At 61.9% G+C, this 26507-nt stretch overlaps 3 protein-coding genes across 5 annotated transcripts; all 3 read right to left on the reverse strand.

Annotated features, from left to right (window-relative positions):
• Positions 1–378: 378 nt before the first annotated feature.
• LOC121096755 (coiled-coil domain-containing protein 183-like) lies at positions 379–4587 on the reverse strand. 3 transcript variants are annotated; one of them, XM_040613232.1, is made up of 11 exons: positions 4250–4587; positions 4018–4122; positions 3701–3823; positions 3178–3306; positions 2976–3036; positions 2793–2893; positions 2266–2426; positions 1740–1899; positions 1467–1592; positions 1125–1218; positions 379–606 (listed from the first exon to the last, which is right to left on the reverse strand). In XM_040613232.1, exons 1-11 carry the CDS (start codon positions 4427–4429, stop codon positions 500–502), a joined length of 1347 nt encoding a protein of 448 aa, XP_040469166.1. In that variant the 5' UTR covers positions 4430–4587; the 3' UTR covers positions 379–499. The 3 variants fall into 3 exon arrangements, with proteins under 3 accessions (XP_040469166.1, XP_040469148.1, XP_040469157.1); XM_040613214.1 differs by lacking the exon at positions 379–606 and having other exon boundaries at positions 676–1218; positions 4250–4584; XM_040613223.1 differs by lacking the exon at positions 379–606 and having other exon boundaries at positions 676–1218; positions 2976–3033; positions 4250–4583.
• Positions 4588–10861: 6274 nt separating this feature from the next.
• LOC121084141 (coiled-coil domain-containing protein 183-like) lies at positions 10862–14930 on the reverse strand. The gene is made up of 10 exons (XM_040585358.1): positions 14532–14930; positions 14300–14404; positions 13904–14104; positions 13459–13587; positions 13256–13316; positions 13073–13173; positions 12638–12798; positions 12112–12271; positions 11840–11965; positions 10862–11591 (listed from the first exon to the last, which is right to left on the reverse strand). The coding sequence occupies exons 1-10, from the start codon at positions 14709–14711 to the stop codon at positions 11187–11189; spliced, it is 1629 nt and encodes a 542-aa protein (XP_040441292.1). The 5' UTR covers positions 14712–14930; the 3' UTR covers positions 10862–11186.
• Positions 14931–21290: 6360 nt separating this feature from the next.
• LOC121084207 (coiled-coil domain-containing protein 183-like) lies at positions 21291–25200 on the reverse strand. The gene is made up of 9 exons (XM_040585489.1): positions 24864–25200; positions 24632–24736; positions 24315–24437; positions 23792–23920; positions 23271–23649; positions 22879–23062; positions 22353–22512; positions 22082–22207; positions 21291–21833 (listed from the first exon to the last, which is right to left on the reverse strand). Exons 1-9 carry the CDS (start codon positions 25041–25043, stop codon positions 21429–21431), a joined length of 1791 nt encoding a protein of 596 aa, XP_040441423.1. The 5' UTR covers positions 25044–25200; the 3' UTR covers positions 21291–21428.
• Between the last annotated feature and the right edge of the window lie 1307 nt (positions 25201–26507).

The raw sequence follows: 26507 nt of genomic DNA on the forward strand, positions 1-26507 counted from the left end.
CTGCCCTTGTGCTCCCACGCATGCACATGAAGACCCCCACCCTGAGGTCCAATGCCTGGACAGGTCTCAGCCCCTGCCCCACGTTTCCCCAGAGCTGCCTTGGACAGGCAACAGCCCTTTGAGGTCCCACAGTGGTCTGGGGCCGCAGAGGTCCCGCGAAGGTGATTGCCCCACGGGAGCAAGGGGGAGAGAGCCACCCTGACCCCAGCTTTGCTTTGGCCACGAAAGCGGTTCCCCCCCCGGTCCATCCCCACCTCTGCAGAGAGCGCAACGGGGTGAGGGGCGGCGGGGATGGGGGTGCTTCCAAAGCCAGCTCAGCACCCAGGCGTCCCAGGTGCCAGAAGCGACCCCCCCCATTCCAGGTGTACCACAGGCCTGTGAGGAGCGCAAAACATCTACTTTATTAAAGCTGCCGGCCAAAGAGCACAGCGGGTGGCTCTGGGGCATGCCCAGCACAGCGGGTGGCTGTGGGGCATGCAAAGGTCTGCTGGAGAAACTGCTACTTCTTGCCACGCTTCTTGCTTTTCATGAGGAGCAGCCCCTGCTTCTTGATGCCCTCCCGGGTGAGGACAAGGCCACAGGATTCGTCATCAGAATCCAAGGACTCTGGAGGAGAGAGTGGAGAGGAGTGGGCTGTGGAGGCTCTGTGTGCTCGTGTCCCTGGGCAGAGGCCGGCACCTTTTGCAGGGCTGGTGGCATCCCAGAGAGCCCTCGTGCGGAGCCCTGAGGCACAGGCACTGCCGACTGGCTCTGCCAGCCCCGCATCCCAGGGGGACCTGCAGAGCCTGGGGCTGCCACCGCTGTGGCCCCTCTTCAACACTGCTGGGGCTTCCCAGAAAGGCCTGGAGCCGGGGGGTGGTGGGTACAGCTCCCGCTTTGTTCAAAACACAGTAGTGAGCTGCCAAAAGCTCGTGGTCTCCCCCAAGAACATCCAACCGGAGGAGGCCACAACCAGGTGATTTTGAAGCCAAGGCTCTCCCTCCTTGTCCCACAGCACCTGGGACAAGCAGCTCGTGGGTTGGGCTCTGCTGGGACAGTGGAAGACAGGCAAGGATGCCCAGGAATCCCCATGGGCAGGGGCTGGGACGGTTGCTGTGGCACGTGTCCTCGCTGTGCTCTCCTACCTTGGCTGCTGTCCGCATCCTCCAAGGAAACCCTCAGGTTCTGTGGATGATCTCTGGTGGTTTTCTCTGTTATGCTACGGACCTTGGCAAAAATCTGTGGAAGACACTCCGGGTTACTTGCTGAAGGGGAGGTGGGTGTTCCAAGCCAAGGGCTGCCCCACCTCGAGGTCCCCGCGCGGGGCACACCCTGCAGTGCCCCGTGCCACCGGGGCTGAGCTGCTCCATGGCTCTCCCCTGGCGCCACCTCCATCCTGCCAGCTGGGAGGACGCTTGGGATGGGCCGTATGGGAAAGCCCCGTGCGGGTGCCCAAAGGCCACAGCAGGGGTGGAGCCCCCGCGCACCTTGTTGTCCTTGTTGGGGCTGCGCCAGTCGTGGGGCAGGCTGGCCACCTGCTGCACCAGGTAGCGCAGCTTCTGCTCACAGTGCTGCAGCTTCTCCTCCACCGCCATGGCCTTGACAGGATCCTCCTGGAGTCAGAGAGAGAACAACCACCTTGGTGGGGAAAACGAGCCACGGGGGGGGGGGGCAGTGGCTGCACCAAGCGTCACCACGCCGTGCTGCTGCACCAGCGGGCAGTGGCCGGGGCCAAGCTCACGCCAGCGCCATGTGGGTACCTGGCCGGGCACGGTGATGCCCTGCAGGCGGACGAAAAGGCTGTCGATGTTGACTTCACATTTGAGCAGATCATCCTTGCTCCTCATCATCTGGGCCCGCATGTCCTCCAGCCGAGCCTCTTGGCACTGCAGTTTCAGCCGCAGCTCCTCCTCCAGCACCCTGGAGCCAAGCACATTCACATCCATACAAGTGCACAGGGGGGGCAGGAACACCCTAGAGCTGTTGCAAAAGCTGCTCAGGTTGCCAATGCAGAGCAGAGGTGCTGCCTGCAACCCAGCTCCACGCTGCTGGTACCACTTCCCACGCCAGGCCAGAAGCGGGGGTCCTCCTGCCGCCACAGCGGGAGCTTTGGGTGCTCTGCCAGGCCCAGAGCTGGGGGAGCCCCCTGCTCAGAAAACCTGGCGGCACAGGAGGGGTGGGCGGCTGCAGTGGGACGTGGGAAGGGGTGCCCTGCTGTGTCGGGACGCCTGGCACACACGTGTCCCCCCCGCCAAGGGCCGTGGCCCAGTGGACACGACTGCACACCTGCTTGTGTTCGAGGGCGGGTGAAACTTCAGCTTAGCTAGGTTCAGCTCCAGCTCGTGCAGCCTCTCCGCCAGTGCCTGCTTCTTCTCCTCGCCCTCCTTGATGCACTGCTCCAGGTCCGCCGAGGACTTCTGCTGTTCCAGGAGCCTGCCGGGTATGTCCTGGCCGGGGGAGAGCGCGAGGACTCAGCCCCCGGTGCTCCTGCAGGGTACAGGACCCAGGCCGTGGCCTCGGGGAGCCGTGTGCACCGTGGACGGCTGCAAGCTCATGTCACGGAGAAGTGGTGCCATCCCTGCCCGCCCCAGAGGGCCTCTGGGGGTCTCCCGAGGCAGAGGAGGGCAGAGAAGCCCACAATGCAACAAGGCAAGCAGAGGGCTCTCAGCTCCCCGGGCCCTGAGCAGCCTCTGGGGGTCTCCCGAGGCAGAGGAGGGCAGAGAAGCCCACAATGCAACAAGGCAAGCAGAGGGCTCTCAGCTCCCCGGGCCCTGAGCAGCCGTGGGTTTTACCAGAGGGGGGGTTCACGTTACCCAGGTCCTGGAGCACTGCAGCGCAGCCTTGGCCTGCTCCAACTTCTGCGTGACCCTGGCCTCGTGCTCCATCTGGGACCTGAGGGCCTCCAGACTGGTGCCTGGGGTGGGAGGGAAGCGTCAGGGAAGGATGCCTGCGGCTGTGCCCGCGTCCCACCCCCCTGCACCCCGCCAGGCACTCACCCACGAGCTGGTCCTGTGAGGCCGGGGTCGGGGAGTCCACGGTGAGCTCGTGCCTCTCCTGCTGCAAGGATGTGCAGTGTCACCCCCCCCGCTGCTGACACCCGGGGGGAGCTGGCCCTGCAGGCCCCCGACCCGTGTGGGGCCCGGCACCGATGCGTGCCGTCTGCCCACAGCCTGGCCTGTGCCAGGACCCCCAGCTCACCGCTCTCAGGTGCCTTTGGTACATCTCCTCCCGCCACCCTGTGTCTGCAGAGACCTCCTGGGTGGCCCGGGAGCGGTACATGCGCGCTCTCTCCGCAAGGATCCGGCTGCGCGTCCTGTTTGCGTCCTTCTGGAGCGTGTCAGAGAAGGGAGAAGTGGCTGTCAGAGCTGGAACGGACCTTTGGCAGCCAGCTGAACTTGTGGGATGGCCAGGGTCAGCAACGACCAGCCCCCCCGCCAAGTAGACAGGCTGGGAAGGATAGTGGGCAAGGAGGGCTGGCGGGTGGAGCGTGCTGCCTTCGCCGTAGCTGGGGCTTCAGGCAGGCTGTCCCCAGCCCCAGGGCAGCCTGGCCCAAGAGCGACACCCGGGAGGAGCTATGGAGCCATCGGGGCGCTGTGGGCAAGCCCAGCTCTGGCTCTTTTGCTCTTGGTTGAAGGCACACTCAGCAGCTCCGGGGCACATGGTGCCGTCGGTGGGCTCTGGAGGGTGGAAAAGGGCCCCGAGGTGCCCCTGGCCATCTCACCTTGGCTCTGTCAGCGGCTTTGCAGGCCTCCAAGGCCATGAGATCCATGTCCTGGAGCTCCCTACCATACAGCTCGGCCATCTTGCACAGGAGGTCCAGGTGCGGAGGCAGGTGGGCCAGCTCCTGGGACACAGGGAGCCACAGCACGTCACCCCAGTGAGCCCCAGGGGTCCCCCGTGCTGTGACAGCAGATGGAGGGGAGCAGGAGGACCTCTTTGATCTGGGAGGGGGGCGTCCCACCAGCGTTGCCCCTGGGGCACCTCCTTGTCTCTGCTGGGGGAGCAGGTGGCACGATGGCACGGTGGGGAGGAGCTCACCTTCCTCAGGACATCCCGCACCGCCAGGTACAGGGCGGTCACCTTCTGTCCAGTGTGGACTTTGAGGAGCATCTTCTCAATGTTTTTCTCCAGCTGGCGAATGGCCTGGGGCAGAGGTGGGGGGGTACAGGGGGTGACCCCGCATGCCGAGCCCAGAGGCCAGCCGGGGGGTGCAGGGGCTGGATTAGAGCCCTCTGCAGGTGCTGCCAGCCCAGGAGGGGGTCCCAGGTACCTGCGCCTGTGCCTGCTGCCGCTTGTCAGGCATCGCAGCATCCTGCAGCTGCTGCAGCCGCCTCTGCAGCTCCTCCCGCACTTGTCTCCGCTGCCTCACCTGGTGCAGCAGCATGTTGCAGGTGTTCACCCGTTCATAGATGTCGGCCTGGAGCTTCTCCTGGGCCACCTGGATGGGCATGCGAGCATTCAGCAGGCTGGAGGCAGAGCTTGCTGGGCGCCCGCGGCACAAGGGGGTCCTGCCTGCAAAACCGCCCCCAGGGTGGAGCTGGGGACACCGGACTTAGGGGCGCTGCCTAACTGAGACCCAGGGCTGGGCGTCAATGGAATCCGTCAGTGCCCCAGCTGCGGGGGTGCCGGAGAGCAGCAGCAGCAGCACCACCACCCCCCGCACCCGCCCGCCGCTGGCCCTGCAAGAGGCCTCCGGGCAAAGGCAGCTCTGCGGGGCCAGGGTCTCTGTCACCGCAGCGGGGCTTATAACCGGGTTGTAACCTCGGGACAGGCAGTGAAGGGCAGGGCAGGGCAGGGCCAGCATCTCTCTCTCAGGGATGCGGCTGGAGCTGCAGGAACCCGGGCAGCCCTGGGCACACACAGGCTGGGACAGCCGGGAGCACTGCCGGGACAACAGATCTGCTCAGGGAGCTCATGGAGGATCTGCACGGGTGGGTCCCGCAGTGGAAAGGGACCCGTGGGACCACACACAAACACCGCCCGTTGCACCACACCAGCCCTGGGGGGCTGTCCTTGTGCCGGCACCAGGTCACTCTACCGCCCACCCCGTCCTTCTGAGCCTTCCCACAGCCCCAGCCCCCTGCAAGCAGCCCGGGCGCACTGGGCCCTGTCTTGTTGGCCAAAGCGGCCCCCAAGGACTTCGGCGCTCTGCAGGTCTCAGAGACGGTGCGTCTGTTGTGCTGCGGGCACGAGAGGGGCAGAGAGAACAATCACCACCAGCCTGGGGCCAGTCCCAGCCTAGTGCTGCCCTGTGCAGCCCGCTCCCGACAGGGCCAGCGCCAGGCAGGGGCAGAGCAGGAGGGACCCGACGGTACCTGCTGGCTATGGCCCCGGGCACGGACGTCCTCCTGCACAGCCTCACACAGGCGGGGGAGCCGCACTCCGGTCCCACTGCGCTTTTCCTCACGCGGCTGCACGCAAAACTTCCTGCCTTGCTCTGGGGGACACAAAGGCGCTGTTAGTACCGTGCAGGACAACGCGGGGACCGAGAGCCACCCGCCCGCCCCAGGCCGTCCACAACGCGGGGACCGAGAGCCACCCGCCCGCCCCAGGCCGTCCACAACGAGGGGACCGAGAGCCACCCGCCCACCCCAGGCCGTCCACAACGCGGGGACCGAGAGCCACCCGCCCGCCCCAGGCCGTCCACAACGAGGGGACCGAGAGCCACCCGCCCGCCCCAGGCCGTCCACAACGAGGGGACCGAGAGCCACCCGCCCGCCCCAGGCCGTCCCCACAAGAAGCCCAAGGGGCAGCACCCTGCAAGGCGACGGCGGCACACAGCTCCTGGGCGCGCTGGCTGAGGTTTGCCTTGCGGCCCCGCATGGTGCCGCTGCTCCTGCCTCGGCCCTCCAGCCTGGCTGCGCACATGGCAGCCGTCGGGGCTCTACTGCCCGGTGGAGACGTTGCCGGGCTGTTAGGACGTTGGCAGGCTGTGACACGGGCTGTGACATCACAGAGATGAGCTCACTCCCTGCACTGGCGGAACTGTCACGGTGGCACCTCCCAGTGCCGCATGGCACACACCTCCTGCTCGGCCAGCGCCTCCTGCTCAGCCATCGCCACCCACGGCCCCCTCCTCTCCGCTTCTGCGGGCCACAGGCGAATGAATAACCAGTTACTGAGGCAGCCCAAGGCAGGGCGGGCAGCGCGGTCCCAGCACCGTGGCTGCAGCAGTTGCAGCCCGCCCAGCTGGGGGACCCCTCCAAGCCCCACCAGACACGGGGCCAGGACACTTGCAGGGAAAACACGTGGGCACATGGACCCCAACAGCCCCCCGCGCTCTCTGGCAGCTGCCGGCTGGTTTCGCATGGCACCAGGAGCCCGTTCCTGCCTCGCCTCGTGCCTTCGGCAACACGGAACAGCTACGCAGGGAGTTCTGCTCCCGTGGCACCGGGCAAGAACAAACCAGCGGCTGAGACTGGGCTTTGGTCTTGTCCTTCCCGCGCATTCTGGCTCAGCTACGGACACGGCGAGGAATGCAAGCATGTACATTTATTCGTTGAGAAATAAAACCAAGCTCCCTCTACCAGAGAGGAGGATAACCCTCAATCTTTGATTTGCAGAAAAAGACTCCTTATAGAGGGAAACTGCCTTCCTAGCACCAAGCTTGTAAATCGGCTCTGATGAAGTTTCTGTAACTCGAGATCTTTCATGTGCAGCCGTCCTATGGTGCTCTAGCTGCTGAACATAGGAAACAAAGAAATTAGAGGATTCTGAAATCCAGTGTTACCGACACAGGATCATCCCAGGCTCTTACTCAGCACCTCATTTGCAGACTGATGGATTGCATGTTAACGCCAATGGCCCGTGACAGGCTGCACACAGACATTACCATCTTCTGTGCTTCATAAAAATGTGCATAAAGAGATGGCCCTTTGAAAGACAAGCAGTGAAGGCTTTGTGCCCACAAGGAACCTGGCCAGTCTGTCCATGCACGTAGAGATCTCCACGCTGAGGCGGGGCCCACGTGGCAAATAGAGTCATTATGCCACTACACTGTCCTAGGCAGCATTTAAACATCACGGCAGGTCATGCTAACTGCTGAAAGAAAACAAGCTGCTGAAGAGATAAAACTCAAGGATGCTGTGGTAAAATAATTGTGGCGGTGGGAGATCGTGACCTCCTACTCAAGGGGCAGGAGAGTTTTCCCTGCTCTGTAGCTGGTACAAGTGCGTGCCTCTGCAACAGCACCTCTGCTTTAACCCTTTCGTACCCTGAATGCAAATCTGCTCCTTGCTGCGTTAAGTCTCTGTCCTTGCCTATGGTGCCTTTGCCGGCCAAGCCGCAGCTCCCAGCGGGTGTGGGGTTTTGTACAAACTCGCCCCAAGGCTTTGACCCTTCCCTGGGGTCCTTGACTCCCCCGCCTCGGATCCTACATTAGTGCAAGTGTTTTGCGCTTCACCCCGGTTGCTCCACAGGAGGAGCCGCGACCTGAGGCTCGCTCTTGCAAAATACAGCAATCGTATATTTAACACAAAAAATTCAACAAGAGTGTCTTTCTAGTTTAGGTCTCAGTTTTTCCCTATCCTTTTCTAGAGCCAAAATCCAAGTATCAGGTGGTGCTATCTTAGTCCCGCACTCCTCCTGCTACTCTGTATGGCTTCTCAAAGTGGAAAACGTATCTGCATATGTTACTTCATCCCATTTTCCCTGTCATCTTAAAAACAACATGAATTATAGCAAGGGGTTGCAATTTCCTGATCTTCTAAGATATATAAAGGCCACCATTGATGATGATAATTTTATTGAGACTCCCACCTGGCGGTCCTCCTATATTCTTCCAGTGAGCCAAAATACAAACCAAAAGGCTCTTTTTTTACTATTTCCCCACTCTTGTTCACTTTCCATTTCCACTTTATGCAAGTTACAGGTTTCAGGGCTGGCTTCGTAGCTGAGCTGCGTCTCAGTTGCACAAAACACTCACACAAAAGGGCCCGTTACACACTCGCTCGCTCTGCTCGCTCAGATAGATAGCAACAATACCATTTTATAATGGAAATGCCGAACTCAAGCACTGTTATGCCATTCCAGAAGGTCAAATAGAAACAAGAGGGCTCAAATAATGCACAGGACCAAATTTTACAACAGATGGCAAAATGGTCAAAACACATTCTTGAAGAAAACCCAAACCCCCACCACTCCGGAGAAAACCTGTTACCCCTCGAGAGACCCCTTCCCGCTACCGCAGCGAGGAGAGCACCCAAATTCCCACCCCCAGCCTTTCCAGGGGCGAGCACCAGCGCTCTTTACCTCGCGCATTAACTGGTTAACTTGACCAAGTTTTAAACCAGCCTTGGGTTAGGGCTGTGCAAGGCACCAAGGCCTGGTCCTGCCATTTAGCAGCTTCAGCACTGTAAATCGCTTAGTTCAAAACCCATTGTCTTTAACACTGCCCTCCTTTGGTTTCATCATTGCATACCTGCAATAGTTTAGTATCTAACGTGATTGCACGTCCTTTCTTGTAGTTGTGTTACTAAGCCAGTCACACAAGTGACACAACATTGCATTAGGACAACCACAGGCACAACTGTAAAAATCGCCCCGGTTATTATAATGATCGGTTTCTTTAACCCCACTGATGGGTTAGGGAACCAAGATGTTAATTCCTCGATACCGATATGCACAGTTTCTCCAATCCAAAAAAGACTTGTGCAAATCCAGATGGAACTGGGACCTTCTCAGCTGCTGACCAACAGATGCTGGATTTTGGACTGGGTGAATGTCACCATGGAGAGAGGGGTTTCTCAGCTACCCGAGCCTTTGGCAGATGTCAGTGGGCTCCTCTCTGCTCAAGGCAGCATTCTTGTGAGAGCTGTAAACCTTTCCTCCCCCGTGCGGCACCCGTGGGGTGTACCCTTGTTTCTGCATTGCCAAGGGAGGAAGGGAAGCCCTTTCAGAAGGTGCGAGGTGTATGAAGCTAGCATGGTTTGATCAGCTGGATTCCAAGCATTCGTATTTATCCAGTGGTGTGGTGACTGTTGTCTAATAGACATGTCCTGGAGCTGCTGCTTCTAAGCTGATGGGCACAAAACCTGATGCTCCGTGGTTCTGCCGTACTAGACCTTGTAAAGGCAAACACCAGCGTTCATGCTGGCTCCTATAGCCTCGTCGTAGTTCAGACTGTTTTGGCAGCAGCTGTAGAGCGCTGTGAAAGAGAGAAGGGATGGATGGTTTGCACAAAGGCGTGTGGATGGGCAGATTTTCCATGGTTTCTGGCCAATAGTGCCATGCCTGCAGCTGCGCTGCCCCAGGATGCCAGCGGTGCAGCGAGAGCCGGGGGTGCATCAATCTCACCATCAGCTGGTGGCCCACTGCAGCAAGAGCAGAGATGCCCAGTCAGCAGGACGGGTGGTGCTGTGCAGCTGTTTTGCTTCCTAATGGCATCTTTTTCAGCTGAGTTTCTTCAAAGCCTGGGTGCGTTGGACGTGGGCAGAGTGGCCCAGCGCTGGCCACCCACGCTCCCTGCTTGGCTCCCTGCTTGGCAGAGTATGTTCAGATCTTTGCTGCATGGCTGGGCAGCTGCTCGCAGCGCAGGACTCCCTGACCCAGACCCCAGCACAGCCCCCCTGGTGTGCTGGGCATGTGGGAACAGCACAGGGACAGGAGATGGATGGGTGTCATTAGAGCGTGGTTTTCAATTGCAGAAGAGCCTGTCTACAGCCATAGACGCGCTCTCAGTTCTGGGAAGCTCCATTAGATGCATTCTTTGGCACGTTCACCTATTGCTGGAGCTTCCTTTGAAAAACACAAGTTGTGCTGTATTTTGGCAATATCATCCCCGTACCAGTAGTCACACAAAACCCACCAGGAACACTTGGCGTGATGTGCCCGCCTGCTAGTGGCTGGGCAGAAAGAGCCCTTCCTTCCCCCTAGGGATGATGTTACAAGTGCTGTTGGCATGAAGTACAGGGACCGAGCAGAGAGGACAGTGAAAGCCTGGTCTGGTGTTGATGTCCCCCGGCTGAAGGGGACGAGGTGCCACTCTCCCGCGCGGGTCTCCCTGTCAGTGCTGCCTGTACTTGGGGAAACAGCACCATCCCTTTGCAGCCATGTTTTAGGAGTGCCTTTGCAGCGAAGGCACCGTGGAGCCCACGGCTGGGTGTCCGTGAGCAGTCAGCAGGGCTGGGGATCCTGTCCGGGAGCCACAGGCTCGCTGTAGCATCCTCTGCTGTCCTGGGTCATGCTGGGTTAGCCCTTACCTGCAGGCACTGCCCCGCAGCCCAGAGGTAGCGCCCGACGTGTGCTCTGAGGTCAGGGTTATCACTACGAGTTGCACAACGTGTGTGCGGGGGCCAGGGGAGGGCAGAAGCTGGAAGGGTCCCCAGCCAGGTCAGGTCAGGCAGCCCCAGACTGGGGGCTCCAGCTCAGACTTGGCTCTCCCTTCCCAAGGCAGGGTCTGCCCTTGTGCTCCCACGCATGCACATGAAGACCCCCACCCTGAGGTCCAATGCCTGGACAGGTCTCAGCCCCTGCCCCACGTTTCCCCAGAGCTGCCTTGGACAGGCAACAGCCCTTTGAGGTCCCACAGTGGTCTGGGGCCGCAGAGGTCCCGCGAAGGTGATTGCCCCACGGGAGCAAGGGGGAGAGAGCCACCCTGACCCCAGCTTTGCTTTGGCCACGAAAGCGGTTCCCCCCCCGGTCCATCCCCACCTCTGCAGAGAGCGCAACGGGGTGAGGGGCGGCGGGGATGGGGGTGCTTCCAAAGCCAGCTCAGCACCCAGGCGTCCCAGGTGCCAGAAGCGACCCCCCCATTCCAGGTGTACCACAGGCCTGTGAGGAGCGCAAAACATCTACTTTATTAAAGCTGCCGGCCAAAGAGCACAGCGGGTGGCTCTGGGGCATGCCCAGCACAGCGGGTGGCTGTGGGGCATGCAAAGGTCTGCTGGAGAAACTGCTACTTCTTGCCACGCTTCTTGCTTTTCATGAGGAGCAGCCCCTGCTTCTTGATGCCCTCCCGGGTGAGGACAAGGCCACAGGATTCGTCATCAGAATCCAAGGACTCTGGAGGAGAGAGTGGAGAGGAGTGGGCTGTGGAGGCTCTGTGTGCTCGTGTCCCTGGGCAGAGCCGGCACCTTTTGCAGGGCTGGTGGCATCCCAGAGAGCCCTCGTGCGGAGCCCTGAGGCACAGGCACTGCCGACTGGCTCTGCCAGCCCCGCATCCCAGGGGGACCTGCAGAGCCTGGGGCTGCCACCGCTGTGGCCCCTCTTCAACACTGCTGGGGCTTCCCAGAAAGGCCTGGAGCCGGGGGGTGGTGGGTACAGCTCCCGCTTTGTTCAAAACACAGTAGTGAGCTGCCAAAAGCTCGTGGTCTCCCCCAAGAACATCCAACCGGAGGAGGCCACAACCAGGTGATTTTGAAGCCAAGGCTCTCCCTCCTTGTCCCACAGCACCTGGGACAAGCAGCTCGTGGGTTGGGCTCTGCTGGGACAGTGGAAGACAGGCAAGGATGCCCAGGAATCCCCATGGGCAGGGGCTGGGACGGTTGCTGTGGCACGTGTCCTCGCTGTGCTCTCCTACCTTGGCTGCTGTCCGCATCCTCCAAGGAAACCCTCAGGTTCTGTGGATGATCTCTGGTGGTTTTCTCTGTTATGCTACGGACCTTGGCAAAAATCTGTGGAAGACACTCCGGGTTACTTGCTGAAGGGGAGGTGGGTGTTCCAAGCCAAGGGCTGCCCCACCTCGAGGTCCCCGCGCGGGGCACACCCTGCAGTGCCCCGTGCCACCGGGGCTGAGCTGCTCCATGGCTCTCCCCTGGCGCCACCTCCATCCTGCCAGCTGGGAGGACGCTTGGGATGGGCCGTATGGGAAAGCCCCGTGCGGGTGCCCAAAGGCCACAGCAGGGGTGGAGCCCCCGCGCACCTTGTTGTCCTTGTTGGGGCTGCGCCAGTCGTGGGGCAGGCTGGCCACCTGCGGCACCAGGTAGCGCAGCTTCTGCTCACAGTGCTGCAGCTTCTCCTCCACCGCCATGGCCTTGACAGGATCCTCCTGGAGTCAGAGAGAGAACAACCACCTTGGTGGGGAAAACGAGCCACGGGGGGGGGGGCAGTGGCTGCACCAAGCGTCACCACGCCGTGCTGCTGCACCAGCGGGCAGTGGCCGGGGCCAAGCTCACGCCAGCGCCATGTGGGTACCTGGCCGGGCACGGTGATGCCCTGCAGGCGGACGAAAAGGCTGTCGATGTTGACTTCACATTTGAGCAGATCATCCTTGCTCCTCATCATCTGGGCCCGCATGTCCTCCAGCCGAGCCTCTTGGCACTGCAGTTTCAGCCGCAGCTCCTCCTCCAGCACCCTGGAGCCAAGCACATTCACATCCATACAAGTGCACAGGGGGGGCAGGAACACCCTAGAGCTGTTGCAAAAGCTGCTCAGGTTGCCAATGCAGAGCAGAGGTGCTGCCTGCAACCCAGCTCCACGCTGCTGGTACCACTTCCCACGCCAGGCCAGAAGCGGGGGTCCTCCTGCCGCCACAGCGGGAGCTTTGGGTGCTCTGCCAGGCCCAGAGCTGGGGGAGCCCCCTGCTCAGAAAACCTGGCGGCACAGGAGGGGTGGGCGGCTGCAGTGGGACGTGGGAAGGGGTGCCCTGCTGTGTCGGGACGCCTGGCACACACGTGTCCCCCCCGCCAAGGGCCGTGGCCCAGTGGACACGACTGCACACCTGCTTGTGTTCGAGGGCGGGTGAAACTTCAGCTTAGCTAGGTTCAGCTCCAGCTCGTGCAGCCTCTCCGCCAGTGCCTGCTTCTTCTCCTCGCCCTCCTTGATGCACTGCTCCAGGTCCGCCGAGGACTTCTGCTGTTCCAGGAGCCTGCCGGGTATGTCCTGGCCGGGGGAGAGCGCGAGGACTCAGCCCCCGGTGCTCCTGCAGGGTACAGGACCCAGGCCGTGGCCTCGGGGAGCCGTGTGCACCGTGGACGGCTGCAAGCTCATGTCACGGAGAAGTGGTGCCATCCCTGCCCGCCCCAGAGGGCCTCTGGGGGTCTCCCGAGGCAGAGGAGGGCAGAGAAGCCCACAATGCAACAAGGCAAGCAGAGGGCTCTCAGCTCCCCGGGCCCTGAGCAGCCGTGGGTTTTACCAGAGGGGGGGTTCACGTTACCCAGGTCCTGGAGCACTGCAGCGCAGCCTTGGCCTGCTCCAACTTCTGCGTGACCCTGGCCTCGTGCTCCATCTGGGACCTGAGGGCCTCCAGACTGGTGCCTGGGGTGGGAGGGAAGCGTCAGGGAAGGATGCCTGCGGCTGTGCCCGCGTCCCACCCCCCTGCACCCCGCCAGGCACTCACCCACGAGCTGGTCCTGTGAGGCCGGGGTCGGGGAGTCCACGGTGAGCTCGTGCCTCTCCTGCTGCAAGGATGTGCAGTGTCACCCCCCCCCGCTGCTGACACCCGGGGGGAGCTGGCCCTGCAGGCCCCCGACCCGTGTGGGGCCCGGCACCGATGCGTGCCGTCTGCCCACAGCCTGGCCTGTGCCAGGACCCCCAGCTCACCGCTCTCAGGTGCCTTTGGTACATCTCCTCCCGCCACCCTGTGTCTGCAGAGACCTCCTGGGTGGCCCGGGAGCGGTACATGCGCGCTCTCTCTGCAAGGATCCGGCTGCGCGTCCTGTTTGCGTCCTTCTGGAGCGTGTCAGAGAAGGGAGAAGTGGCTGTCAGAGCTGGAACGGACCTTTGGCAGCCAGCTGAACTTGTGGGATGGCCAGGGTCAGCAATGACCAGCCCCCCCGCCAAGTAGACAGGCTGGGAAGGATAGTGGGCAAGGAGGGCTGGCGGGTGGAGCGTGCTGCCTTCGCCGTAGCTGGGGCTTCGGGCAGGCTGTCCCCAGCCCCAGGGCAGCCCGGCCCAAGAGCGACACCCGGGAGGAGCTATGGAGCCATCGGGGCGCTGTGGGCAAGCCCAGCTCTGGCTCTTTTGCTCTTGGTTGAAGGCACACTCAGCAGCTCCGGGGCACATGGTGCCGTCGGTGGGCTCTGGAGGGTGGAAAAGGGCCCCGAGGTGCCCCTGGCCATCTCACCTTGGCTCTGTCAGCGGCTTTGCAGGCCTCCAAGGCCATGAGATCCATGTCCTGGAGCTCCCTACCATACAGCTCGGCCATCTTGCACAGGAGGTCCAGGTGCGGAGGCAGGTGGGCCAGCTCCTGGGACACAGGGAGCCACAGCACGTCACCCCAGTGAGCCCCAGGGGTCCCCCGTGCTGTGACAGCAGATGGAGGGGAGCAGGAGGACCTCTTTGATCTGGGAGGGGGGGCGTCCCACCAGCGTTGCCCCTGGGGCACCTCCTTGTCTCTGCTGGGGGAGCAGGTGGCACGATGGCACGGTGGGGAGGAGCTCACCTTCCTCAGGACATCCCGCACCGCCAGGTACAGGGCGGTCACCTTCTGTCCAGTGTGGACTTTGAGGAGCATCTTCTCAATGTTTTTCTCCAGCTGGCGAATGGCCTGGGGCAGAGGTGGGGGGGTACAGGGGGTGACCCCGCATGCCGAGCCCAGAGGCCAGCCGGGGGGTGCAGGGGCTGGATTAGAGCCCTCTGCAGGTGCTGCCAGCCCAGGAGGGGGTCCCAGGTACCTGCGCCTGTGCCTGCTGCCGCTTGTCAGGCATCGCAGCATCCTGCAGCTGCTGCAGCCGCCTCTGCAGCTCCTCCCGCACTTGTCTCCGCTGCCTCACCTGGTGCAGCAGCATGTTGCAGGTGTTCACCCGTTCATAGATGTCGGCCTGGAGCTTCTCCTGGGCCACCTGGATGGGCATGCGAGCATTCAGCAGGCTGGAGGCAGAGCTTGCTGGGCGCCCGCGGCACAAGGGGGTCCTGCCTGCAAAACCGCCCCCAGGGTGGAGCTGGGGACACCGGACTTAGGGGCGCTGCCTAACTGAGACCCAGGGCTGGGCGTCAATGGAATCCGTCAGTGCCCCAGCTGCGGGGGTGCCGGAGAGCAGCAGCAGCAGCACCACCACCCCCCGCACCCGCCCGCCGCTGGCCCTGCAAGAGGCCCCCGGGCAAAGGCAGCTCTGCGGGGCCAGGGTCTCTGTCACCGCAGCGGGGCTTATAACCGGGTTGTAACCTCGGGACAGGCAGTGAAGGGCAGGGCAGGGCAGGGCCAGCATCTCTCTCTCAGGGATGCGGCTGGAGCTGCAGGAACCCGGGCAGCCCTGGGCACACACAGGCTGGGACAGCCGGGAGCACTGCCGGGACAACAGATCTGCTCAGGGAGCTCAAGGAGGATCTGCACGGGTGGGTCCCGCAGTGGAAAGGGACCCGTGGGACCACACACAAACACCGCCCGTTGCACCACACCAGCCCTGGGGGGCTGTCCTTGTGCCGGCACCAGGTCACTCTACCGCCCACCCCGTCCTTCTGAGCCTTCCCACAGCCCCAGCCCCCTGCAAGCAGCCCGGGCGCACTGGGCCCTGTCTTGTTGGCCAAAGCGGCCCCCAAGGACTTCGGCGCTCTGCAGGTCTCAGAGACGGTGCGTCTGTTGTGCTGCGGGCACGAGAGGGGCAGAGAGAACAATCACCACCAGCCTGGGGCCAGTCCCAGCCTAGTGCTGCCCTGTGCAGCCCGCTCCCGACAGGGCCAGCGCCAGGCAGGGGCAGAGCAGGAGGGACCCGACGGTACCTGCTGGCTATGGCCCCGGGCACGGACGTCCTCCTGCACAGCCTCACACAGGCGGGGGAGCCGCACTCCGGTCCCACTGCGCTTTTCCTCACGCGGCTGCACGCAAAACTTCCTGCCTTGCTCTGGGGGACACAAAGGCGCTGTTAGTACCGTGCAGGACAACGCGGGGACCGAGAGCCACCCGCCCGCCCCAGGCCGTCCACAACGCGGGGACCGAGAGCCACCCGCCCGCCCCAGGCCGTCCACAACGAGGGGACCGAGAGCCACCCGCCCGCCCCAGGCCGTCCACAACGAGGGGACCGAGAGCCACCCGCCCGCCCCAGGCCGTCCACAACGAGGGGACCGAGAGCCACCCGCCCGCCCCAGGCCGTCCCCACAAGAAGCCCAAGGGGCAGCACCCTGCAAGGCGACGGCGGCACACAGCTCCTGGGCGCGCTGGCTGAGGTTTGCCTTGCGGCCCCGCATGGTGCCGCTGCTCCTGCCTCGGCCCTCCAGCCTGGCTGCGCACATGGCAGCCGTCGGGGCTCTACTGCCCGGTGGAGACGTTGCCGGGCTGTTAGGACGTTGGCAGGCTGTGACACGGGCTGTGACATCACAGAGATGAGCTCACTCCCTGCACTGGCGGAACTGTCACGGTGGCACCTCCCAGTGCCGCATGGCACACACCTCCTGCTCGGCCAGCGCCTCCTGCTCAGCCATCGCCACCCACGGCCCCCTCCTCTCCGCTTCTGCGGGCCACAGGCGAATGAATAACCAGTTACTGAGGCAGCCCAAGGCAGGGCGGGCAGCGCGGTCCCAGCACCGTGGCTGCAGCAGTTGCAGCCTGCCCAGCTGGGGGACCCCTCCAAGCCCCACCAGACACGGGGCCAGGACACTTGCAGGGAAAACACGTGGGCACATGGACCCCAACAGCCCCCCGCGCTCTCTGGCAGCTGCCGGCTGGTTTCGCATGGCACCAGGAGCCCGTTCCTGCCTCGCCTCGTGCCTTCGGCAACACGGAACAGCTACGCAGGGAGTTCTGCTCCCGTGGCACCGGGCAAGAACAGACCAGCTGCTGAGACTGGGCTTTGGTCTTGTCCTTCCCGCGCATTCTGGCTCAGCTACGGACATGGCGAGGAATGCAAGCATGTACATTTATTCGTTGAGAAATAAAACCAAGCTCCCTCTACCAGAGAGGAGGATAACCCTCAATCTTTGATTTGCAGAAAAAGACTCCTTATAGAGGGAAACTGCCTTCCTAGCACCAAGCTTGTAAATCGGCTCTGATGAAGTTTCTGTAACTCGAGATCTTTCATGTGCAGCCGTCCTATGGTGCTCTAGCTGCTGAACATAGGAAACAAAGAAATTAGAGGATTCTGAAATCCAGTGTTACCGACACAGGATCATCCCAGGCTCTTACTCAGCACCTCATTTGCAGACTGATGGATTGCATGTTAACGCCAATGGCCCGTGACAGGCTACACACAGACATTACCATCTTCTGTGCTTCATAAAAATGTGCATAAAGAGATGGCCCTTTGAAAGACAAGCAGTGAAGGCTTTGTGCCCACAAGGAACCTGGCCAGTCTGTCCATGCACGTAGAGATCTCCACGCTGAGGCGGGGCCCACGTGGCAAATAGAGTCATTATGCCACTACACTGTCCTAAGCAGCATTTAAACATCACGGCAGGTCATGCTAACTGCTGAAAGAAAACAAGCTGCTGAAGAGATAAAACTCAAGGATGCTGTGGTAAAATAATTGTGGCGGTGGGAGATCGTGACCTCCTACTCGAGGGGCAGGAGAGTTTTCCCTGCTCTGTAGCTGGTACAAGTGCGTGCCTCTGCAACAGCACCTCTGCTTTAACCCTTTCGTACCCTGAATGCAAATCTGCTCCTTGCTGCGTTAAGTCTCTGTCCTTGCCTATGGTGCCTTTGCCGGCCAAGCCGCAGCTCCCAGCGGGTGTGGGGTTTTGTACAAACTCGCCCCAAGGCTTTGACCCTTCCCTGGGGTCCTTGACTCCCCCGCCTCGGATCCTACATTAGTGCAAGTGTTTTGCGCTTCACCCCGGTTGCTCCACAGGAGGAGCCGCGACCTGAGGCTCGCTCTTGCAAAATACAGCAATCGTATATTTAACACAAAAAATTCAACAAGAGTGTCTTTCTAGTTTAGGTCTCAGTTTTTCCCTATCCTTTTCTAGAGCCAAAATCCAAGTATCAGGTGGTGCTATCTTAGTCCCGCACTCCTCCTGCTACTCTGTATGGCTTCTCAAAGTGGAAAACGTATCTGCATATGTTACTTCATCCCATTTTCCCTGTCATCTTAAAAACAACATGAATTATAGCAAGGGGTTGCAATTTCCTGATCTTCTAAGATATATAAAGGCCACCATTGATGATGATAATTTTATTGAGACTCCCACCTGGCGGTCCTCCTATATTCTTCCAGTGAGCCAAAATACAAACCAAAAGGCTCTTTTTTTACTATTTCCCCACTCTTGTTCACTTTCCATTTCCACTTTATGCAAGTTACAGGTTTCAGGGCTGGCTTCGTAGCTGAGCTGCGTCTCAGTTGCACAAAACACTCACACAAAAGGGCCCGTTACACACTCGCTCGCTCTGCTCGCTCAGATAGATAGCAACAATACCATTTTATAATGGAAATGCCGAACTCAAGCACTGTTATGCCATTCCAGAACGTCAAATAGAAACAAGAGGGCTCAAATAATGCACAGGACCAAATTTTACAACAGATGGCAAAATGGTCAAAACACATTCTTGAAGAAAACCCAAACCCCCACCACTCCGGAGAAAACCTGTTACCCCTCGAGAGACCCCTTCCCGCTACCGCAGCGAGGAGAGCACCCAAATTCCCACCCCCAGCCTTTCCAGGGGCGAGCACCAGCGCTCTTTACCTCGCGCATTAACTGGTTAACTTGACCAAGTTTTAAACCAGCCTTGGGTTAGGGCTGTGCAAGGCACCAAGGCCTGGTCCTGCCATTTAGCAGCTTCAGCACTGTAAATCGCTTAGTTCAAAACCCATTGTCTTTAACACTGCCCTCCTTTGGTTTCATCATTGCATACCTGCAATAGTTTAGTATCTAACGTGATTGCACGTCCTTTCTTGTAGTTGTGTTACTAAGCCAGTCACACAAGTGACACAACATTGCATTAGGACAACCACAGGCACAACTGTAAAAATCGCCCCGGTTATTATAATGATCGGTTTCTTTAACCCCACTGATGGGTTAGGGAACCAAGATGTTAATTCCTCGATACCGATATGCACAGTTTCTCCAATCCAAAAAAGACTTGTGCAAATCCAGATGGAACTGGGACCTTCTCAGCTGCTGACCAACAGATGCTGGATTTTGGACTGGGTGAATGTCACCATGGAGAGAGGGGTTTCTCAGCTACCCGAGCCTTTGGCAGATGTCGGTGGGCTCCTCTCTGCTCAAGGCAGCATTCTTGTGAGAGCTGTAAACCTTTCCTCCCCCGTGCGGCACCCGTGGGGTGTACCCTTGTTTCTGCATTGCCAAGGGAGGAAGGGAAGCCCTTTCAGAAGGTGCGAGGTGTATGAAGCTAGCATGGTTTGATCAGCTGGATTCCAAGCATTCGTATTTATCCAGTGGTGTGGTGACTGTTGTCTAATAGACACATCCTGGAGCTGCTGCTTCTAAGCTGATGGGCACAAAACCTGATGCTCCGTGGTTCTGCCGTACTAGACCTTGTAAAGGCAAACACCAGCGTTCATGCTGGCTCCTATAGCCTCGTCGTAGTTCAGACTGTTTTGGCAGCAGCTGTAGAGCGCTGTGAAAGAGAGAAGGGATGGATGGTTTGCACAAAGGCGTGTGGATGGGCAGATTTTCCATGGTTTCTGGCCAATAGTGCCATGCCTGCAGCTGCGCTGCCCCAGGATGCCAGCGGTGCAGCGAGAGCCGGGGGTGCATCAATCTCACCATCAGCTGGTGGCCCACTGCAGCAAGAGCAGAGATGCCCAGTCAGCAGGACGGGTGGTGCTGTGCAGCTGTTTTGCTTCCTAATGGCATCTTTTTCAGCTGAGTTTCTTCAAAGCCTGGGTGCGTTGGACGTGGGCAGAGTGGCCCAGCGCTGGCCACCCACGCTCCCTGCTTGGCTCCCTGCTTGGCAGAGTATGTTCAGATCTTTGCTGCATGGCTGGGCAGCTGCTCGCAGCGCAGGACTCCCTGACCCAGACCCCAGCACAGCCCCCCTGGTGTGCTGGGCATGTGGGAACAGCACAGGGACAGGAGATGGATGGGTGTCATTAGAGCGTGGTTTTCAATTGCAGAAGAGCCTGTCTACAGCCATAGACGCGCTCTCAGTTCTGGGAAGCTCCATTAGATGCATTCTTTGGCACGTTCACCTATTGCTGGAGCTTCCTTTGAAAAACACAAGTTGTGCTGTATTTTGGCAATATCATCCCCGTACCAGTAGTCACACAAAACCCACCAGGAACACTTGGCGTGATGTGCCCGCCTGCTAGTGGCTGGGCAGAAAGAGCCCTTCCTTCCCCCTAGGGATGATGTTACAAGTGCTGTTGGCATGAAGTACAGGGACCGAGCAGAGAGGACAGTGAAAGCCTGGTCTGGTGTTGATGTCCCCCGGCTGAAGGGGACGAGGTGCCACTCTCCCGCGCGGGTCTCCCTGTCAGTGCTGCCTGTACTTGGGGAAACAGCACCATCCCTTTGCAGCCATGTTTTAGGAGTGCCTTTGCAGCGAAGGCACCGTGGAGCCCACGGCTGGGTGTCCGTGAGCAGTCAGCAGGGCTGGGGATCCTGTCCGGGAGCCACAGGCTCGCTGTAGCATCCTCTGCTGTCCTGGGTCATGCTGGGTTAGCCCTTACCTGCAGGCACTGCCCCGCAGCCCAGAGGTAGCGCCCGACGTGTGCTCTGAGGTCAGGGTTATCACTACGAGTTGCACAACGTGTGTGCGGGGGCCAGGGGAGGGCAGAAGCTGGAAGGGTCCCCAGCCAGGTCAGGTCAGGCAGCCCCAGACTGGGGGCTCCAGCTCAGACTTGGCTCTCCCTTCCCAAGGCAGGGTCTGCCCTTGTGCTCCCACGCATGCACATGAAGACCCCCACCCTGAGGTCCAATGCCTGGACAGGTCTCAGCCCCTGCCCCACGTTTCCCCAGAGCTGCCTTGGACAGGCAACAGCCCTTTGAGGTCCCACAGTGGTCTGGGGCCGCAGAGGTCCCGCGAAGGTGATTGCCCCACGGGAGCAAGGGGGAGAGAGCCACCCTGACCCCAGCTTTGCTTTGGCCACGAAAGCAGTCCCCCCGCCCCGGTCCATCCCCACCTCTGCAGAGAGCGCAACGGGGTGAGGGGCGGCGGGGATGGGGGTGCTTCCAAAGCCAGCTCAGCACCCAGGCGTCCCAGGTGCCAGAAGCGACCCCCCCATTCCAGGTGTACCACAGGCCTGTGAGGAGCGCAAAACATCTACTTTATTAAAGCTGCCGGCCAAAGAGCACAGCGGGTGGCTCTGGGGCATGCCCAGCACAGCGGGTGGCTGTGGGGCATGCAAAGGTCTGCTGGAGAAACTGCTACTTCTTGCCACGCTTCTTGCTTTTCATGAGGAGCAGCCCCTGCTTCTTGATGCCCTCCCGGGTGAGGACAAGGCCACAGGATTCGTCATCAGAATCCAAGGACTCTGGAGGAGAGAGTGGAGAGGAGTGGGCTGTGGAGGCTCTGTGTGCTCGTGTCCCTGGGCAGAGGCCGGCACCTTTTGCAGGGCTGGTGGCATCCCAGAGAGCCCTCGTGCGGAGCCCTGAGGCACAGGCACTGCCGACTGGCTCTGCCAGCCCCGCATCCCAGGGGGACCTGCAGAGCCTGGGGCTGCCACCGCTGTGGCCCCTCTTCAACACTGCTGGGGCTTCCCAGAAAGGCCTGGAGCCGGGGGGTGGTGGGTACAGCTCCCGCTTTGTTCAAAACACAGTAGTGAGCTGCCAAAAGCTCGTGGTCTCCCCCAAGAACATCCAACCGGAGGAGGCCACAACCAGGTGATTTTGAAGCCAAGGCTCTCCCTCCTTGTCCCACAGCACCTGGGACAAGCAGCTCGTGGGTTGGGCTCTGCTGGGACAGTGGAAGACAGGCAAGGATGCCCAGGAATCCCCATGGGCAGGGGCTGGGACGGTTGCTGTGGCACGTGTCCTCGCTGTGCTCTCCTACCTTGGCTGCTGTCCGCATCCTCCAAGGAAACCCTCAGGTTCTGTGGATGATCTCTGGTGGTTTTCTCTGTTATGCTACGGACCTTGGCAAAAATCTGTGGAAGACACTCCGGGTTACTTGCTGAAGGGGAGGTGGGTGTTCCAAGCCAAGGGCTGCCCCACCTCGAGGTCCCCGCGCGGGGCACACCCTGCAGTGCCCCGTGCCACCGGGGCTGAGCTGCTCCATGGCTCTCCCCTGGCGCCACCTCCATCCTGCCAGCTGGGAGGACGCTTGGGATGGGCCGTATGGGAAAGCCCCGTGCGGGTGCCCAAAGGCCACAGCAGGGGTGGAGCCCCCGCGCACCTTGTTGTCCTTGTTGGGGCTGCGCCAGTCGTGGGGCAGGCTGGCCACCTGCTGCACCAGGTAGCGCAGCTTCTGCTCACAGTGCTGCAGCTTCTCCTCCACCGCCATGGCCTTGACAGGATCCTCCTGGAGTCAGAGAGAGAACAACCACCTTGGTGGGGAAAACGAGCCACGGGGGGGGGGCAGTGGCTGCACCAAGCGTCACCACGCCGTGCTGCTGCACCAGCGGGCAGTGGCCGGGGCCAAGCTCACGCCAGCGCCATGTGGGTACCTGGCCGGGCACGGTGATGCCCTGCAGGCGGACGAAAAGGCTGTCGATGTTGACTTCACATTTGAGCAGATCATCCTTGCTCCTCATCATCTGGGCCCGCATGTCCTCCAGCCGAGCCTCTTGGCACTGCAGTTTCAGCCGCAGCTCCTCCTCCAGCACCCTGGAGCCAAGCACATTCACATCCATACAAGTGCACAGGGGGGGCAGGAACACCCTAGAGCTGTTGCAAAAGCTGCTCAGGTTGCCAATGCAGAGCAGAGGTGCTGCCTGCAACCCAGCTCCACGCTGCTGGTACCACTTCCCACGCCAGGCCAGAAGCGGGGGTCCTCCTGCCGCCACAGCGGGAGCTTTGGGTGCTCTGCCAGGCCCAGAGCTGGGGGAGCCCCCTGCTCAGAAAACCTGGCGGCACAGGAGGGGTGGGCGGCTGCAGTGGGACGTGGGAAGGGGTGCCCTGCTGTGTCGGGACGCCTGGCACACACGTGTCCCCCCCGCCAAGGGCCGTGGCCCAGTGGACACGACTGCACACCTGCTTGTGTTCGAGGGCGGGTGAAACTTCAGCTTAGCTAGGTTCAGCTCCAGCTCGTGCAGCCTCTCCGCCAGTGCCTGCTTCTTCTCCTCGCCCTCCTTGATGCACTGCTCCAGGTCCGCCGAGGACTTCTGCTGTTCCAGGAGCCTGCCGGGTATGTCCTGGCCGGGGGAGAGCGCGAGGACTCAGCCCCCGGTGCTCCTGCAGGGTACAGGACCCAGGCCGTGGCCTCGGGGAGCCGTGTGCACCGTGGACGGCTGCAAGCTCATGTCACGGAGAAGTGGTGCCATCCCTGCCCGCCCCAGAGGGCCTCTGGGGGTCTCCCGAGGCAGAGGAGGGCAGAGAAGCCCACAATGCAACAAGGCAAGCAGAGGGCTCTCAGCTCCCCGGGCCCTGAGCAGCCTCTGGGGGTCTCCCGAGGCAGAGGAGGGCAGAGAAGCCCACAATGCAACAAGGCAAGCAGAGGGCTCTCAGCTCCCCGGGCCCTGAGCAGCCGTGGGTTTTACCAGAGGGGGGGTTCACGTTACCCAGGTGCTGGAGCACTGCAGCGCAGCCTTGGCCTGCTCCAACTTCTGCGTGACCCTGGCCTCGTGCTCCATCTGGGACCTGAGGGCCTCCAGACTGGTGCCTGGGGTGGGAGGGAAGCGTCAGGGAAGGATGCCTGCGGCTGTGCCCGCGTCCCACCCCCCTGCACCCCGCCAGGCACTCACCCACGAGCTGGTCCTGTGAGGCCGGGGTCGGGGAGTCCACGGTGAGCTCGTGCCTCTCCTGCTGCAAGGATGTGCAGTGTCACCCCCCCCCGCTGCTGACACCCGGGGGGAGCTGGCCCTGCAGGCCCCCGACCCGTGTGGGGCCCGGCACCGATGCGTGCCGTCTGCCCACAGCCTGGCCTGTGCCAGGACCCCCAGCTCACCGCTCTCAGGTGCCTTTGGTACATCTCCTCCCGCCACCCTGTGTCTGCAGAGACCTCCTGGGTGGCCCGGGAGCGGTACATGCGCGCTCTCTCCGCAAGGATCCGGCTGCGCGTCCTGTTTGCGTCCTTCTGGAGCGTGTCAGAGAAGGGAGAAGTGGCTGTCAGAGCTGGAACGGACCTTTGGCAGCCAGCTGAACTTGTGGGATGGCCAGGGTCAGCAATGACCAGCCCCCCCGCCAAGTAGACAGGCTGGGAAGGATAGTGGGCAAGGAGGGCTGGCGGGTGGAGCGTGCTGCCTTCGCCGTAGCTGGGGCTTCGGGCAGGCTGTCCCCAGCCCCAGGGCAGCCCGGCCCAAGAGCGACACCCGGGAGGAGCTATGGAGCCATCGGGGCGCTGTGGGCAAGCCCAGCTCCGGCTCTTTTGCTCTTGGTTGAAGGCACACTCAGCAGCTCCGGGGCACATGGTGCCGTCGGTGGGCTCTGGAGGGTGGAAAAGGGCCCCGAGGTGCCCCTGGCCATCTCACCTTGGCTCTGTCAGCGGCTTTGCAGGCCTCCAAGGCCATGAGATCCATGTCCTGGAGCTCCCTACCATACAGCTCGGCCATCTTGCACAGGAGGTCCAGGTGCGGAGGCAGGTGGGCCAGCTCCTGGGACACAGGGAGCCACAGCACGTCACCCCAGTGAGCCCCAGGGGTCCCCCGTGCTGTGACAGCAGATGGAGGGGAGCAGGAGGACCTCTTTGATCTGGGAGGGGGGCGTCCCACCAGCGTTGCCCCTGGGGCACCTCCTTGTCTCTGCTGGGGGAGCAGGTGGCACGATGGCACGGTGGGGAGGAGCTCACCTTCCTCAGGACATCCCGCACCGCCAGGTACAGGGCGGTCACCTTCTGTCCAGTGTGGACTTTGAGGAGCATCTTCTCAATGTTTTTCTCCAGCTGGCGAATGGCCTGGGGCAGAGGTGGGGGGGTACAGGGGGTGACCCCGCATGCCGAGCCCAGAGGCCAGCCGGGGGGTGCAGGGGCTGGATTAGAGCCCTCTGCAGGTGCTGCCAGCCCAGGAGGGGGTCCCAGGTACCTGCGCCTGTGCCTGCTGCCGCTTGTCAGGCATCGCAGCATCCTGCAGCTGCTGCAGCCGCCTCTGCAGCTCCTCCCGCACTTGTCTCCGCTGCCTCACCTGGTGCAGCAGCATGTTGCAGGTGTTCACCCGTTCATAGATGTCGGCCTGGAGCTTCTCCTGGGCCACCTGGATGGGCATGCGAGCATTCAGCAGGCTGGAGGCAGAGCTTGCTGGGCGCCCGCGGCACAAGGGGGTCCTGCCTGCAAAACCGCCCCCAGGGTGGAGCTGGGGACACCGGACTTAGGGGCGCTGCCTAACTGAGACCCAGGGCTGGGCGTCAATGGAATCCGTCAGTGCCCCAGCTGCGGGGGTGCCGGAGAGCAGCAGCAGCAGCACCACCACCCCCCGCACCCGCCCGCCGCTGGCCCTGCAAGAGGCCTCCGGGCAAAGGCAGCTCTGCGGGGCCAGGGTCTCTGTCACCGCAGCGGGGCTTATAACCGGGTTGTAACCTCGGGACAGGCAGTGAAGGGCAGGGCAGGGCAGGGCCAGCATCTCTCTCTCAGGGATGCGGCTGGAGCTGCAGGAACCCGGGCAGCCCTGGGCACACACAGGCTGGGACAGCCGGGAGCACTGCCGGGACAACAGATCTGCTCAGGGAGCTCAAGGAGGATCTGCACGGGTGGGTCCCGCAGTGGAAAGGGACCCGTGGGACCACACACAAACACCGCCCGTTGCACCACACCAGCCCTGGGGGGCTGTCCTTGTGCCGGCACCAGGTCACTCTACCGCCCACCCCGTCCTTCTGAGCCTTCCCACAGCCCCAGCCCCCTGCAAGCAGCCCGGGCGCACTGGGCCCTGTCTTGTTGGCCAAAGCGGCCCCCAAGGACTTCGGCGCTCTGCAGGTCTCAGAGACGGTGCGTCTGTTGTGCTGCGGGCACGAGAGGGGCAGAGAGAACAATCACCACCAGCCTGGGGCCAGTCCCAGCCTAGTGCTGCCCTGTGCAGCCCGCTCCCGACAGGGCCAGCGCCAGGCAGGGGCAGAGCAGGAGGGACCCGACGGTACCTGCTGGCTATGGCCCCGGGCACGGACGTCCTCCTGCACAGCCTCACACAGGCGGGGGAGCCGCACTCCGGTCCCACTGCGCTTTTCCTCACGCGGCTGCACGCAAAACTTCCTGCCTTGCTCTGGGGGACACAAAGGCGCTGTTAGTACCGTGCAGGACAACGCGGGGACCGAGAGCCACCCGCCCGCCCCAGGCCGTCCACAACGCGGGGCCCGAGAGCCACCCGCCCGCCCCAGGCCGTCCACAACGCGGGGACCGAGAGCCACCCGCCCGCCCCAGGCCGTCCACAACGCGGGGACCGAGAGCCACCCGCCCGCCCCAGGCCGTCCACAATGCGGGGACCGAGAGCCACCCGCCCGCCCCAGGCCGTCCACAACGAGGGGACCGAGAGCCACCCGCCCGCCCAAGGCCGTCCACAACGCGGGGACCGAGAGCCACCCGCCCGCCCCAGGCCGTCCCCACAAGAAGCCCAAGGGGCAGCACCCTGCAAGGCGACGGCGGCACACAGCTCCTGGGCGCGCTGGCTGAGGTTTGCCTTGCGGCCCTGCATGGTGCCGCTGCTCCTGCCTCGGCCCTCCAGCCTGGCTGCGCACGTGGC

Source organism: Falco naumanni, chromosome 1, assembly GCF_017639655.2.
Source record: "Falco naumanni isolate bFalNau1 chromosome 1, bFalNau1.pat, whole genome shotgun sequence".
Taxonomy (NCBI): Eukaryota; Metazoa; Chordata; class Aves; order Falconiformes; family Falconidae; genus Falco; species Falco naumanni.

Coding starts and splice junctions, on each gene's coding strand:
- LOC121084141 (XM_040585358.1), bottom strand. CDS start 14,711: ATGCCCATCCAGGTGGCCCAGGAGAAGCTCCAGGCCGACATCTATGAA. Junction 13,317..13,458: donor ACCAAAGGCACCTGAGAGCG/GTGAGCTGGGGG, acceptor ACATCCTTGCAG/CAGGAGAGGCACGAGCTCAC. Junction 11,592..11,839: donor GCCCCAACAAGGACAACAAG/GTGCGCGGGGGC, acceptor TGTCTTCCACAG/ATTTTTGCCAAGGTCCGTAG.
- LOC121096755 (XM_040613214.1), bottom strand. CDS start 4,429: ATGCCCATCCAGGTGGCCCAGGAGAAGCTCCAGGCCGACATCTATGAA. Junction 3,307..3,700: donor AAGCCGCTGACAGAGCCAAG/GTGAGATGGCCA, acceptor GACACGCTCCAG/AAGGACGCAAACAGGACGCG. Junction 1,900..2,265: donor CCGCCCTCGAACACAAGCAG/GTGTGCAGTCGT, acceptor GCTTGGCTCCAG/GGTGCTGGAGGAGGAGCTGC.
- LOC121084207 (XM_040585489.1), bottom strand. CDS start 25,043: ATGCCCATCCAGGTGGCCCAGGAGAAGCTCCAGGCCGACATCTATGAA. Junction 23,650..23,791: donor ACCAAAGGCACCTGAGAGCG/GTGAGCTGGGGG, acceptor ACATCCTTGCAG/CAGGAGAGGCACGAGCTCAC. Junction 23,063..23,270: donor ACCCCCAGAGGCTGCTCAGG/GCCCGGGGAGCT, acceptor CCGGGGGCTGAG/TCCTCGCGCTCTCCCCCGGC.